The 17540-nt window shown below is 24.5% G+C and overlaps 1 protein-coding gene across 7 annotated transcripts; it reads left to right on the top strand.

The window, feature by feature from the left end:
- Positions 1-60: 60 nt before the first annotated feature.
- Positions 61-15781, top strand: LOC126897048 (sodium-dependent dopamine transporter). Of its 7 annotated transcripts, none has more exons than XM_050670419.1 (13): positions 61-172; positions 2096-2358; positions 9085-9219; positions 9280-9434; positions 9553-9647; positions 9721-9859; positions 9919-10053; positions 11030-11133; positions 11210-11447; positions 11572-11800; positions 13911-14011; positions 14780-14947; positions 15457-15781. In XM_050670419.1, exons 2-13 carry the CDS (start codon positions 2151-2153, stop codon positions 15586-15588), a joined length of 1839 nt encoding a protein of 612 aa, XP_050526376.1. In that variant the 5' UTR covers positions 61-172; positions 2096-2150; the 3' UTR covers positions 15589-15781. The 7 variants fall into 7 exon arrangements, with proteins under 7 accessions (XP_050526376.1, XP_050526378.1, XP_050526379.1 ...); XM_050670421.1 differs by having other exon boundaries at positions 71-172; positions 2101-2358; XM_050670422.1 differs by lacking the exon at positions 61-172 and adding an exon at positions 737-903.
- Positions 15782-17540: the final 1759 nt, after the last annotated feature.

The following is a 17540-nucleotide window of genomic DNA, read 5'->3' as shown; positions in this document are numbered from 1 at the left end:
TTGACAGTTTACACGATTTTGATTGGCTAATTCAACGCGAAAATTTACAAAGCTCTCCGTTAGATAACATTTTACAACATTCCGCGCCTTATTTGATCTTCATACGACCACCAATCTACGCGGGTGTGCTAATGCTCCGGAGGCGAGTATCCAGCAAGCCGAAAGGCGTAAGGTAGTATTTATAAATTTATTTTTTAATATTTTATATTCGTAAAAAATCAATGTTACGTAGTAATTAAATTTAATAAGAAAAAAAATATGTTTAAGTTTTTAATATTTCAATGAGTAAGTAATTTAACATTAAGTTTTCAAGTTTATTTGCACATTAACAATTTTAGAATATTATGAAAACTTTAATGATATATATTACTCTTTTAGATATATTTATTAAATATTAATGATTGTTAGAGTTATAATTATTAAATATTAACAGTTATTAGTTCTAGCTGTTAATTTTTTAACATAGATTAAAAATCCTAAAATTGATTAATATCATCAACTAACACATTTCAATTTAAATCGTATTTTCACCATTTATAAGAAAAAAGATTATTTTTCTTGGTATTTTAAAATAAACTTATTTTAAAGTGGAAATAACTAAAAGTAAATAAAACCACATTCTGTAGCATATAACTAAAATTTATATTGATATTTTAAGAGTAATGAACAGTTATTTTTATATTTATAATGAACCTACTTACAATTTTTTTTATTATAGAATACAATTTCTATGAGAAATTAAAAAAATTTTTGATCGTTTTACCACTTTGTAATAAAAATAATGGTTTCTACAACAATAATTTCAACTACAGCTGTAGTAATTAATATCCAGAAAAATATTTTTTTCTTTCCAAATCGATATCTCTTTGAGAAGATGTGAGATTGAACATTGGCGTTAAAATTGTATGATATCATAATTTTATTTTTTATTTTACATAATTAAAAAATATAGTAATCTATTTAATTATGAAATAATTGGTTATTGAAAAAAAAAACTAGAATAAAAAAGAATCATCTAGATATTTTAAAATATCTGCTAGTGATATATGAAAGCTGTTTCAATATATTTTTTCAAATACATTATTTATAAATATTCGATATTTTGAATTCCAATATATTTTTTTAATTCTAGAAAATTATTTGTAAGATAAAATAAATGAAATTTAGTATTTTTTTTTAATTTTAACCTTCAATAAAATCGCAATAAAGAAAATAATATTGTAACTCAGAATATTACAACTTTGTTAGAGAATATTAAATGAAATTTAATTAAATTAATGTTACACTAATTCTTTAAAGTAATGAGTAAAAAAATAAACTCAAATAAATCTGGATTATACAAAAATAACTTGTAATGTTATATCATGATAATAAAGAAGTCTTTCCATTAAAATCTTTGAATACTGATAAACAAAGAAAATTTTTAGTTTTTGAGTGGCTTAGTAAAATATATAATATAATATGAAAGTTTCATTTAATGAAATAGAATATTTTTTAATCGTGTAGAAGTTTTAATGATTATGTAAAATTTATTTATCTAGAAATTATTTTATTTTACTGTTTTGTTTATTATAATTGATAATATAAAAGAGTTAAAATATAACTAACACATTTTATTATAATTATACTCTATACTATACATTATAAATTATATTTTTCTCGTTAATATTATCTTAGTAATACTATTTAATTTGACTCTGACAAACGCGATAAATTTATCAAATATAAGTATTTTAAACAGACTTTTAGATATATTTTCTCAATTAAAAATACTCAGATTTTGTTGTTTAATAATAGATAAAAGATTAATTTACTAACTAATAGGTAAATATACGCATCCCAGTACTACTGATTATTAGAACCATAATTTTATTGTGTAGAATAATATGGTTTAATTAAGAGTAGTTTTTTTTTTTATTTCATAATATTTTTAAATAAAAGAAATTAATAACATTAATTTTACTAAATAGTGAATACATATGAATAATCTATATTACAAGTTTTAATTCTCTCTCAAATTTACCATAAGTATTTAATTAGTGAATTTTTTATCACCTAGTTATGCAAAAATTTGTATTAAAATTGTACTTATTAGAAAAGCAGGTGGATAGATCTGTACTTCAGTTGCCACTGTTGCTTCCGAAGGGCTGATGACTGCAGAGGTGGCCATGGAAGATGAAGAAAGTGGTGGAGAAGGGAGTGGCGAGGGACCTGCGGCTAAAATAATAGAACGACGAAGAAGACCTGGCCGGGAACAATGGTCAAACAAAACGGATTTCCTCATGTCGGTAATTGGGTTTGCTGTAGATTTAGCCAACGTTTGGAGATTCCCATACTTATGTTACAAAAATGGAGGAGGTTAGTCAATACATCAAATAAGGTATAACGAATTAACATAATTTTTAAAATGGTCAACATATGTTTAAAATATATTAAAAATTGAAATATTAACTTATATAAATTTTTAGATATTTAAACATTTTTAATATTGGAGATGTACATTAAAAAAAATTATTTACCTCAAAATGATTTTGTACTGTTGAATTCATTTATTTAATAGTTTTTATGTTTCAATGGAAAATGTCTCCTTATTTTTTAAATTTTGAAATTATATTTGAACAACATTGAATAGCTAATTATTTTTATTAGTGATTTATGAAAATCTTTAATTCTTTATAAAATCATTAAAACTATAGTAATAATTAAGTTACCAATATGTCTGAACTTGATGTGTGTCTTAAAAACATGTAAGAAAAATAAATAAAAAAAATACAAATTTTTTTAATGCATTATTTTTAGTTCAATCGTTATAATGTGAATAACTAGTAAAAATTAATTCTTATACTTTGTAAAGAAGATTTGATAATCGGATGGAATTGTCTTTTTTATATATATTCGGTCTAAATAGCATCTATTGTAAGCGTCTTTGCAGATTTTTTACTATACTTAAGTATACAATAAACGAACAAGTAAAAAAAAGTTAAGCCGTTTAAACTGTAGAAATAAAATGTCGGAGAATAAAATAGGGATGATGAGTGCACCGGAACTGATGTCAATTTTCATACTCAATCTTCAACAAAATAACCGTTCTAGAAAAAGGTTGTTAAATGTTCAATAATATAAATACATTTTAAATTCTTCTAAAATAAAAATAATGGGCATTCATAAAGTTTTGATATTTTAAAGTCAAATATTTTCCTTATTTATTTATAAAAGTAAAATAGGTATATGTATTTTTATTTATTATGTAATTTAGTCTCATTATCATATTTAAAATTTAAATCTGATATCATTATTTATCAATTTTTTTATTATTTTTTCTTAAAATTGTAATTTCTTTTATAAGGTTTTAATATTATAAAGAAATAACAATTAATACGAGCGTAGTTTTAAAATTTGAATTAAAGGTTTTAAATTGTTATAAATATAATTTTACTTAAGCCAACCTCTTATAAAATTTTACATTTATAATAAGAAGAATATAAACACCTTGGGTAACATGTATTTTTTAATAAAAAAACGGTTACTCTGTGTACTATATTCTCTTACTTTATAATGAAAGTAACTCATACAAAAATGAACTAATTAATTAAAATATTTCAGAGGTACGTAAAAATTAAAAATATTTTTATCCAAATACCTAAAATTCTGTCTACACAATAGTGTTAATTACTATTAAAACTTGATACTTTTTTAAGTTTAATTGATTGCTCTGAAGTGCAATTTTTTAACACAACTTTCAATATATATTAAATAAACGATGCATAGTCGTATTATTATACTCACCCTTGTAAAAATATAGTAAACCATATAGAGTTGTACATGTTACATTTTAAAACAATAGGTACTCAGAAAGCCATACAAGTGACACACAAGTGATTTATGATCATTGTAACATGACATGTCCATAAAGTGGTTGACGGACCATAACTATGTATGATTCACCTTACGAGATTGTTTATTTGCTGATTTTCGTAGTTTACAATCATAATTATAAACTCAGTGTAAACATCTAATAGCTAGTAGTATTATAATATTAAATATAAATTTTTAATAAAATAAATCTTGAAGTAACTTAAAAAAAATTATATTATGTGATAAAAATGTGGAATAACAAATTAACAATGAATGTTCATTAAATTATAGATAATATAAACATATTATATAGAACACACATTTATTAATTATTCAAAATAATTCAATACATTTTACGAACAATAAATAATTATTTTATACTACACTAATAATTATTAGCTTAGTATAGTATACATTTTAGTGCCAGCAATATTTTACCTGATTATGAATGCAATGTTAACACTAATGCTGAATCTGGCCTCACATTTTTACAATCAGTTCTGGTTTTTGAGATAATTACTAATTTCTAAAAACACAGAAATAGGTAACACGAATATATTAAAAAAAGAAAATTACATTTTTTTCAATCGCTGAAATAATTGATTTTCAAAATATTTGTACAAAAAATTAAACAGTTTCGTCAAGTTCAATCTATTCAATCTATCCCGCATGAAAACTTGAAATTATTTTAAAAAGTTTAATTTGTACTATTATATATGATTTTTCAATAATATATACATATTATTGTTACTGAAAGTGAAATAATCGTTTTTATTAGTTAAAAGTACAAAAAACTCAAAATTCGAAAATAAAGGTTATTTTTTATATAAATTTTACAAAATAGATTTTTTTTCATTCTACCAAATAAATTAATTTTTTTTTTATATTTATTAATATCTATGCAAAAGAATGAAACAATTTCGTCATGTTTAACCTGTTCTAACAGTCATTTAAAGTTAACATTTGAGATTATTTTCAAAAAATGTTCTATTTTATGTACAATTTTTTTGGTTCACCTTACAATCACAAATTTATTATATACATATAGAAATTATTATGAGCATTTCATATATACTATTTTTGCGTTTGTTTTCATTAAAAAAGAAGAAATATTTATTTTAAAAAATATACAAATATATTATAAAAATATCAAAATTATATTGTTTTGTACGAATACAATATTATGTACAAAGTTAATTAAAGTACTAAAATTACATAAACTAGTTGACTAAGTTAAACAATTTAAAGGAAAAAAAATTATGATACACATATGACTATTGCTGGAATATTCAAAGATAATGCGTTAGCAATAGTTATTCTAGAGTTTCAAACAAAAGAAGTTCATGAGTTGAATTTTGTATTTTTATTTAGTTTATTTAAATAATTTTAAATTTCAACTTTAACTGCTGGTTAAAACAGATTGAACTTGACGAAATCGTTTCATTTTTTCTACAATTTTTTATAAATATATTGATAATTACAATTATTCAGCGAATGAAAACAAAAAAAATTCTTTTACTTCTTGTTATTATAATTTTATCATCTATTTTCTCTGTTTTTAAAAATCAGAAATTATTTAAAAAACTAGAGCTGATAGAGAAAATCTGATGCCAAATTCAGAATCAGAGTAAAGATTTCATTCGTAATTAGTTAAAAAATTGGCGGAATCAAAAAATTATTTATTTATAAAAAGTTAGCTGGTATTTTTTTTTGATGATGTTAGTTTTACAATATAAAGGGGAGATCAGATTATAGAATTGAACAAGTGCTGTTTCTGTTATACACGTATTCGATTTAAGTAAATCAGTAGTTCGCCAATGATCAAAGAAACTTCTCACAGGAAATGAGAAAATTTAGTTAACGGCCGGATATAATAGACTAACATAAGGAAATAGCTTATTACAGACAAAGAATTCAATGCCAACAATCTACAGGGTGGTCGGTTTATTATAAACCTTTCGATTACTCGCAAAATAAATACAATAATGAAAAAATAATTTTTGATTTCTTTTAGTTAAATATATTTCTTGGTAATAATGACTTTTTAGAATCATCCCTTATAAATTAAAGGGTTGTCAACTTTAATTTTTTTTAATGACAACATACATATTTAATTAGCTTATAAACTAGAAAACAATATAATTAAGTAAATGACTGGTTGATAATAATTTTTGGACCAGCACTTTAGAAGTTATTCTCATTTTTATACCTTGGTGGGAGGAGGAAAACGACCGTGAAATGGTCAATAATAAAAATAACCATGTTTAATCATCACCACCCGTCATTACTTTAAATTTATAAGAACTTCTGAGATACTAGTCTAAAAAATGTTATCAACCAGTCATTTTCTTAATTAGATAATTTTCTATTTTATAAATTAATTAGATATGTATGTTACCATTTAAATATATTTAACACTCTTATTTATTATAAGGGATGACCCTAAAAAGTAATTGGTAGCTGATAAATCAAGATTTATATGTAACTAAAAGAAATCAAAAATTATTTTTCCAATGTTGTATTTATTTTGAGTATAATTAAGTGGTTTATGTTAAAACGATCATTTTGTGTACTTGTTTATATTATCTCCATTATCATTAGATTTATTATGTAATTTATAAACTTTTTGTCTAATGTAATACAAACAATTTTTTTAAACTAACGTGATGATGTATAATTAATACTAATACATTTGAGTAATAACGAGATACATAAAACTATTAATTGTTTAATGATAAAAAATTTTTAATGTTAATTATTTTGCAGAATGCTGCTAAAGTAACTATCTTTATGAAAATAGAATAACTCAGTGGAAAACAAACCAAATTAAAATTTTTTTCTTGTATGCTTTCACAAAGATCTCCGCTTTAATGGTGGAAAATTATATCTAGTATATTACTACGTTCAGAGTTTTGGCAGACAATTATCCGCTTGTTGAATTTGACGATCACTAAGCCACAGACGTCTCCGTTAATTTTACTGATTATTTGTGATCAAATGACAGAAATTAAACTTGCACGTTTAATTTCCGTCTTAAGTTTGACAATAGATCGTGGTTTGTTCATTTTTGCTTGGGGAGTTAAGGGCCTTTTTTTTTAGCTTATCACATAGTGAACAAACCACGAATTATTGTCAAACTTAAGACGGAAATTAAACGTCCATGTTTAATGTATGTCACTTGTTCACATGTGATCGGTGAAATTAACGAAACGTCAACGAAAAGTGATCATCAACTTCAACGAGATAACTGTCTGCAGAAATTTCGTAGATGGTCATATGACATATGTAATTTTCTACCATAAAATTAGAGGTCATTGTGAATATAAATAAAAAATTTTTTAATGTGGTTGATTTTTTATTGAGTTATTATATTTTTAAAAATATAGTTATGCCACACTTTTTATTAATAAAAAGCAATAAGTATTTTTTTTCTAATTAATTGTTTTAAAATAATTTTTTTTTATTTGTACATTTTCACGAACACTAAAAATATTAAAAATTGGAATAGTACAAGTTAATTTATACTTTTTAGGTTAAACTTTCTTTTTAATTCCTAATAGTGATAAACGTATTTAATACATAATTATATACTTAGCTATGATTAAGAATACAAATCTAATGGCTGATAATTAAATCGTTTTTTTGTACCATATTATATAGGGTGTTCAGTAAGTAAGGTAACGGGTTTCTATTGTTTTCATTGTTTGTAACAATTGACCTGTTTCCTTACTTACTCAACACTCTGTAGAATAATCTACGAGGAAATAATTGTTAAATTACTTTTTTTTTGGAATTTAATAGTCTTTTATATTTCTCACCTTTTGAGACAATAAACCTCGACAATTGCATACTCTGCCAGCGCTGCATATTCATTTTATATACTAAAATACTTATGCTAAAGTTGTTATCGATTCAATAAAATGGCTATTTTTAAAGTTTAAATAAATTTCATATTTATTTTTTTTCTTATTAGATTAAAGTAATAAATAAATGTTTTTAACGTAGTTAAAATCTGTGGAAATCATTTTTTAAAAAATATGCAAAATATTTGTTGGATCAAAAGTTATTAAAGATATCAAATCTGGTGAAACACCGTATACTCGATTTTTTTTTTATAAAACACTTTTCAATATTGTATGGTTGCAACACATAATTGAGTAACTCTATCAAAGGGTTGATATTAAAGTCATGTGCTTAAAAGTAAAAGATGTAATTTAAACTAGCAATTGGCTAGCATTGTTTCTAAAATTGTGTTAAATTATAATAGGTAATCCTTTATCGCCATTTTATATCAATTTACCTTTAATTATAGAATAGTTTTCGCTTTATAATACTGCACAGACTAAAATATCTTAAACAGTACATGTAGTCATTTTAATGTCATATACGACGCTAATTCAATTAAAATCACTTTGTGACACATACAAGACACAAGCACGTGCTGAGTTACTTTTTAAATGTTAATAATATCTAAAAATTCTGTTTATTGAATAAAATTGTCTAGCTTATATTATTTTGATAAAAATTTAAAGCTTTTTTTTCGAAGAATGTTAATGATTTAAAAATTTATATCAACAACCTACCTCTCAATTTTCGTTAATACATGCACAAACTTTAAACTCCACTGATAGTTCTGAAGTACATTGTTTTAGAAAATTTTATTCCTGGACTTAAACTTTTTGATCCAATAATAATAATAAATAACCAATGTTAAAAAATTCAATACAGTGGGAATCAGCATAGTGAGGATTCGGCAAAGTGGACTTTTGATAGTGATTAATATCAATTTGATAAAATGCTTTAATGCGATTGCGTTCACAGAAAAACAGACATAGAACATTTTTTTTAAATTTTAGACTTTAGCAGCCGAATATTATAAGAAGACAAACTGTTGTCACATTTTAATTTTTTTTTTTTTGTAAAGAATTTATAAAAATATTTAAGTCAGTATAGGTTTTAATATTTCAAAAATTACGTCCCAAAATTTTTTTAAGATTAAAGCTGAGTATTTTTATAGACAGTTACTAAAAGAAAAACATTATAATAAAATAAATTCGCTACTCAGCTAATAACCTATTCAGCTTCGCATCGAAGCTACAAGAAATCTGCTATCTGTTAATAATTCTATAAAATTGTGTTATAGTTTTGCCTATTTAAAACGCCGTTTAACAATGAAAATTCTAAAAAACCTTTTCAATTTCTCGGAATAAATATTTTATATATTAATAGGTGCCTTTTTAATACCATATTGTACAATGTTACTGGTCGGAGGAATACCTTTATTCTACATGGAGTTAGCTTTAGGACAGTTTTATCAAACAGGAGCTATAACTTGTTGGGGTAGGCTAGTGCCTTTATTTAAAGGTAAGGGTAAATATTTTTATAGTTATTAATTTTATTTTAATATACTTATTTATAATTTAGGCATTGGTTACTCGGTTGTTTTGATAGCATTTTATGTTGATTTTTATTATAACGTAATTATAGCATGGGCATTAAGATTTTTTTTGGCATCATTTACTGATACTTTACCATGGACAACCTGCGATAATTATTGGAATACAGTATTTTGTCAACCAGTAAATATATTTATCTGTACAAATTAAAAATTTGAATTGAAAATTTAAATTTATTGTTCTTAAATAAATATAATAAGAAAATAAAATTTTAACTTAATTTGTTCGTGTTATATTTTAGCTGACAGTATGGTCAAATGAGACTAACTCTATAAATAACGTTACGTTGCTAGCAAACGACTCACGTTTAGCATCTGCATCTTCGGAATACTGGTTGTAAGAGACTTGAGATGATATATGATTAAAAAGTAATAACTAAGTTTGTAAAAGACATGAAATATTTTTTTAGACGCAAAGTGTTAGAATTAAATCATAGTGAAGGTATTCACGATTTAGGGTATATCAAATGGGATATGGCAGGTTGCCTATTTCTTGTATATTTGATTTGTTACTTTAGCTTATGGAAAGGCATCTCAACATCTGGAAAAGTAAGAAAATTTAAATTAAAAATGAAAACATTTTTTTTACAAACAATTATTATTTGTAGGTAGTTTGGTTCACAGCACTGTTTCCTTATGTAGTGTTAATATTTTTACTTATACGAGGAGTTACACTACCTGGATCCGCTCAAGGAGTTCGATACTATCTTTACCCAAACTTTTCGATGATTGCCAAACCTGAGGTAATTAGTATAATTTAGTTTTGAATGTTTGAACAAGATGTTACATTAATCTAAACTATTTCAAATTTTTTAGAGTATTTAATAATAATGAATTATTATTTTTAATTTAATTATTGTTGACTCGTGTCTCACAATAAGTTTTAAAACTTAATATATTTTGTACTTTCGTCATGTTTATCTTGTAAACAGATCATAATACCCAAAATTATATGTAAATTCTTAATTAAATATGTTTTCATCGAACAATTGTTTTATTATTTTTACTTTTTCATAATAATTTCTTAACTCAAACAATAAGTTCAATGAACTCCAATTTCAATGATTTAAGATTTATCAAAAAAAATTATTATTTGTTATTTAAAAATAATATAACAATTTGTTAATGTTTACAAAGACAAACATAAGTATTAAAAATCGTATTAATAAAAGTATCATAACCCTATTTATAATATATTTCTATTACTTTATTTGATGTATATAATTTTTGAGGCTGTTTTTGTATTCCTATAGCATTTTGGCGAATAAAGCCATGTCCATTACGAGTACCCATTGAAGAAATGGAATTGTCGTGTCCAAATAAGATTATCACATTTTTGAAATTCATATTTACCATTTATTCGCCTCAGCACATGTACGTGTGTATATATCTCAGACAATCTAAGAAAAAAAAAATATGTACTTCCAAGCGCATTTTAAAATACATCATGACAATTGCATTTCAACATATAAACCAATATATAATTTTATAATTTTTACTCTAATATTTAATATTAGAGTAAAAATTATATATTTTGTCTGATATAAATTGATTACCGACAAAGTAAAATACACTACATATTTTTATCATATTTAATAAACTTTTAAATACTTAAAAATTATTAATCTTAAAATACAATTTTATGAAATACGTCCTTATCGAAATGAACGATGTAATATAATCATGTAACATTTTTTTTTATCAAAGCAATTTTTTCAGGTATGGGTTGATGCGGCAACCCAAGTATTTTTTTCACTTGGTCCAGGTTTTGGTGTACTACTAGCTTACGCATCATATAATAAATACCATAACAATGTATTGAGGTACATTCTAAAACTTTTCATTCGTCTATATGAAAATTAATTTTATATTGTTAAAATGCTTATAATTATTTTACAGAGATGCCTACTTGGCGATTATGTGTAACTCTGTAACCAGTTTCTTGTCAGGATTTGTAATTTTCACCGTTTTGGGCTATATGTCACATGTATCTGGCCGACAAATTCAACACGTGGCCACAGAAGGACCCGGTCTAGTATTCATAGTATATCCTGCAGCCATTGCCGCTATGCCTGGGTCGGTTTTTTGGGCTTTAATATTTTTTATGATGTTACTTAACCTAGGACTGGACAGCTCTGTTAGTATAAATAACTATTATTATTATTGAATTTTAAGTGATAATTGTGCTCCTTCATATAAACTTAGTACAATAATATCAAACATGTAAAATTACATCGATGTTAATATCTGATTACTTTTAGTTTGGCGGATCTGAAGCAATTATAACTGCCTTAAGCGACGAGTTTCCATTAATTAGACGTAATAGGGAACAGTTTGTCGCCTGGCTATTTCTTCTGTATTTCGTAGTCGGCTTGGCTTCGTGTGCTCAAGGAGGTTTTTACTTTTTCAACCTGCTCGATCGTTATGCTGCTGGTTACTCAATGCTGGTAGCTGTACTATTTGAAACCATCGCCGTTTCTTGGATTTACGGTTGGTGTTTGTTTTTTTTTGTAGCGTAGTTCTTAATCTCCTCCTAATAACAAATATGTGCTCTTAGAAGACTTCAAACAAAAATAAGAATAAAACGATTATCCAAAAGAATTTTCACACATACACAACGAATCTGTCAGTATGTCACACTTCACGCGTAACATCAATAAATCTACCCTTTATTTGTTCTAAGGGCATAAGCAAAGGCCGTTTCGGGAACAATTTGCTCTCATAAGAGATAAAGAAATACGGTTGAATAGTTTTCCAATTGGATTTCATCTTATTGAGATATGAATTCCATTTATTCTGAATTTTCAATTCCTATTATTCAGATTCTTAACTACTTTGAAACTAAGTATATAAATTTGAATATTGTCTAGAAATTATACCTTATTCCAATATTCCATCATCAAAGATTAAATGTTTGTATTTCTGGATGTAATTTTAAAGTACAAACAATCATTAAATGACGAAAGTAGAAATAAAATTATTTTATTGATATAAATACGTCAAACATTTAAACTTAGATCGACTATACCACGTCCTCAACACAGTGAGGACTTGGCATAGTTATAAGTATAGATAATACCTGTAAATAAGTATAGATGATACCTGACAGTGATAAACTATCACAAAAAATGCTTTGGTGCAACTCTATAAAATTTTATGATCATATGTAATTCTAAAATTTCAATGTTTAAAAATTTCACTAAAACATTAATTGCTTGTTAAATTATTTGCTAATTGAAAAATTAATTAATTTTTGATTACTTGGACTACCGCTTTTTTACGGAACAATTATGAAGAGGATTTTGAATAAGATATAGTAATATTATAAAAAGGTGACAAATTTTTACACAAATTTTGCGGTTTTTACCTTCAAAATAAAAGACTTAAAAAAAAAGTATGGTTAAAACGTTTAACTCATTTCATCATATAAAACTCTTAAAAAGCTTGAGTTGAAAATATTTTTTTTATGCATGGGTGGTCTTATTCTAACCATTTTAGTGCTTTAATTATTCATTGGATTTTCATAAAAATAATTAACCAAAAAGAAGCTTACTATCTTTTAATATATTTCACTAAAATTTTATTAGGATTAGTTTCTAAAAAATCAGCAGTATCAAAATACAGAAAAAAAATTTTTTAAGGTAGCGTAATTTTGAGATATTTCTTTTAATTTATAAAATTGAGAGGTTATTTTTTTAAATTTTCGGTACTATTAGATGTAACTAGATTAAAATCTGGTTCTTTGAACACATAAACTAACAAACTCGGTTCAGTGAGAATTGAGATTTTTCATAGACAGATATAAAAAAGAAACACATCTACATAAAACCAATACGTTTTCAGCTTTGTAAGGAAGTTAATAAGATTATAATTGCATTTAAATATCATTTTATCTTTAAAATAAATAAAATATTTAAATGTAATTAAATGTGGGGTAACACAGCTTATAAACTGCAACTTTTACCCTACATCAGGGATAAATATAGTAATAATAAAACATTCCATCATACTTTTTACAAGAATTTAGCTAAACACCACTTGTGTCTATACATGAAACCTTCGTAATATAAATGTATACACTTTTTGTACGTGTTTAAATTTAACATTAAATTATAGATCGCATACGCTTTGCATTACGTACAAATTTTTATTCACTTTACTCATGTGACATTAAAAGGAAATATGAGTTATGTATTTAAGATTTCTTTTCAATTTGATTATGTTATTATTTCATTTTAAAACGATTGAATTATCAAAATAAAATAAACCAATTTAAGCACTATAAATATATGCAAATGAAAAGAAAAAACTAAAGTAAAAATAATTTTGAATTAAATTGGTATACCTTTATTTTAAATTTACCTTCCTTTGTGTAAAGGAATTTATAGAGGAAAATTATTATTATTACCTTGCTGCCAAATAATTATAAAATTCGGAAAAGTTATTGAAGTTTATTGATCTAGCAAAGAGTATAAACTTAGTTTAGAGTTTACTTTAATTTAGATTTTACTTTAACAGCACTTCTAAATATTAAGTACATATAAATTTATTTATAAATATATAAAGTGTAAAAATAAATTTTTAACTTGATTGCCTACAGGAGTTGATAGATTTTGCGATGATATTAAGGATATGATGGGCCACAGTCCAGGAGTTTATTGGAGATTTTGTTGGCGTTTTGCAGCGCCTTTATTTCTTGTGGTGAGATTCAGCCAATAGTGTCAGTCTATAATATTTGATATAAGACAAAAAATTGTTACCCAGCATCCCATTTAACAATGGCGTATTTACAAGGAGAAAAAGAGTGCGAGTTTCCCCTCCAAAGTTCATACTAAGAACAGTTTTTACTGAAAATAATACATTTAAAAGAAGTTTGTTAAAAAAAAAGTCATTAAAAAATTCAATATATTACTATTTATAAAACAATAAAATAATTTTGTTCTGCCCTTCCCCCACAAAAATTTTAAATACTATTTCTTTAAAAGAAAACTTAATGAATTCAATTGAATTTATAGTTTGATTTTTAGTTTCAGTTCTCCTTGATGATTATAATTAAACTTGATAAGTGGGCAGAGACATATTTATAACTTATTTTAGGAAACTTATTCATATTTTCTTCTCGGAAGTTATTCTGATGACCAGTTTCGTACTTAAAGATTTTCAACAGAGAAAACTAATAGCTAACTAGAATTTAAACGGTCATTTATTAAGTAATTTTTTATCTAAAATATTAGTTCACCAAGTCATATGAGAGTGCTTAAAACTTACTTAAAATTGTGGGCTTTAAGAACATATTATATAAAAGTTAACTCCTTAAAGTATGGATAAAACTAGTCCAGAGAAAGCGTCGCCTCTTTTCCCTTCCTTAAATACGCTCTTGGAGGGGGGCTCGGTGCCATAATATTCATTAATTAAATCAATATACTCAAACTTGATTCTATTAACTATTTAATTTTGTAATTTATACAGTTTATTATTGTATACGGACTTCTGGGGTACGAACCACTTACTTATGAAGGTTATGTTTATCCAGCTTGGGCTAATATTTTAGGGTGGCTCATAGCAGGCAGTAGTATTGCAATGATTCCAACAGTAGCTCTTTGTCAATTTTGGAATACACCTGGAACAATATTACAAGTAATAATAATATCATTGAATAATAATAATAATAACCTTGTGATAACCAAAGGTGCATACTTCAACATAACATTTATATGATAGCTTATTTTACATTTTTTAAGACGGCTTTCCCAAGACATGTAGATCGTCTCAAATTACCCACATTTAATGAACATGCTGAGATAATATTGGGAACACTAGCTATAGATATGAACTTTGCTGTTCTTCGTGTGGCTCAGTTCATCTCAAAACTCATCGAACTACATGTCGAAGAAAGCCCCTTTAAAACTTTAATGAGCATTTATACACTTTCAATCTGCAACAATAAACTATAATTCAACGTTAGTAATTTAAAAATAAATGTTATAAAAACATTTTTATAACATTAAAAAAAAATTTTATTAGGATAATGAATAAAATAAAAAAAATTCGACGTATTTACTCATTATACTGCTATAAGATAAACTGAATGTATTGTTATATCCGATGTATTGACATAGTTTATTATAATTATTTATAAATTGTAGAGATTGAATATTTTAACAACACCTTGGCTTGATGAACACGAAGACGACCCTATCCCAATTAATGGTTTACATATACAAACAGATGCAGCACAAATCAGGCTTACCAGTTCCATGGCATCCGTAGATGTATAAATGAGAAAGCATTTTTTAATTATTTTTAGGGTTTCACATGGTGGCCAAAATATGGTTACAACAGCAGACTCGAGTCCTTCATTAATATGATCAAGTTAATTTAACGTTTTTAATTTTTTTTTTAACTAGGTTAGTTTTATAGATGATCATAATAATACATGAAATTATAGATAGTCTAAACTTAATAATAGAATTTATTAGAAATGATAAAGCTCTCTAAACCCGTTCCCTTTTTTTTTTACTTAAAAAATAAAAATATCACATCTTATAAACTAATAATGGCTTTTAATATTATTTAGACAGTTTTTATGTTGTTTCACGGTTAATCATTGAATATTTATCCCTATTAAATATATATTTGAACTAGTGTAAACAGCATTAGTATTAAAATATAATTTAAGGATGAATGGATAATTTTTGGATGAAATTTCAAGAAAAGTTAGGTGAACAATAATTAAAAATTTAATTTCATTTACAAGAAGAAATGTTAAAATCATCTCACATATGAGATGATTAGAATAATTTATGAAATATTCTAATATTATTGGTAATAATGAAATAAAACAAAATTTTCAGATAAAATCACATTGAACCTTTATCCACTAAGATTTTAAGGTACTTCAATTTGATCAAACTTATGCACAAATGTTTTTATTGATATATTTTCAATGAATGTAACCTACATAGTTTTAACATATTTTTTATAAACATTGCTAGTTAATAAGTACCTTAATTGTTTAAGATTAATTCAAACCACGTTTAAATAAATTACTCATAACGGTACGATAAGAAAATGTTAAACAAATTTGTTCGAAATGGTCACTAATTAAAATGGCCTATCAACATAATAAAATATTTCGTCGTACAATTAATTAATTATCTAGTTAATATTTAGAAATTAGAAATAGCGTATTAAAATGTTTAATTAAAATAATTAGATAATCTCTTTTTAATAACCGTATGTAAATTCTTAGTTTAAAACAAGAGTAGCGTCTAATGATTATTCAATAGATTTAAAAAATTATTTGTATTTTAACTAGGTGAATCTCAGTTTCCATATCTTTCGTTAAACAACAAAGTTTAATGTTTAACTATAATCGATTATGCATAAAAATTTAATAAAGAGAAAAATAGTTTAGATATTATAACCACTAAAATCATAAAAATGTTTGTGATGACTACTCCTAGTAAAATATTACATTAACCATTGAACATATAGATACTCTGTGTCATTTTATCAATTAATATAAAATATATAAGAACATATATTAATTTAAAAGTATAATTATATTACTAAATTAATACTTTAATTAAATTAACAAAATTAAAACATAAACTCAATATCGTTAATTCATTAATAAGTATGTAATATATACTTAAAATATACATATATGATATTTATATTATTATAATGTAAGTGTATATTTTATATATATGTATTATGTACATTATTATATAAATTTAATGTCGGTAAAATATTTATTATTTTTGTGATTTTTATTATAAAAAATTTACGTTAAATTTATTTATTTTAATTATCGAACTCTCAGGAGACTATTATTGTATTAAAATGCTTAGAATTCAAGTAATTTTTATATAGTAGATTCAAAGACATAATTTAAAAAAAACATCTAATTATATTTCTTCTCCTCTAAACAATATATTTGTATAAAATACGTTTCATTCATTTTTTTTTAATGGATTATGATAAAATGAAGAATTAGTTAACACCAAGATCGTGCCTAAATGTAGGTATATAATATATTAATTGATACGTTTAAATAATTAATATATCAGTTACATTCCATAGTCTTTTTTAAAATATACAGGGTGTTCAGTAAGTCAGGAAACGGGTTTCTATTGTTCTCATTGTTTGTAACAATGAGAACAATAGAAACCCGTTTCCTGACTTACTGAACACCCTGTATAATATAAAAATTATGAAAAAAAAA

The sequence above is a fragment of the Daktulosphaira vitifoliae genome, unplaced genomic scaffold, assembly GCF_025091365.1.
Source record: "Daktulosphaira vitifoliae isolate Bord-2020 unplaced genomic scaffold, ASM2509136v1 Scaffold_1, whole genome shotgun sequence".
NCBI classification, from domain to species: Eukaryota; Metazoa; Arthropoda; class Insecta; order Hemiptera; family Phylloxeridae; genus Daktulosphaira; species Daktulosphaira vitifoliae.
Note: the sequence above shows the minus strand (reverse complement) of the source record. Positions and strands in the feature narration are given on the sequence as shown.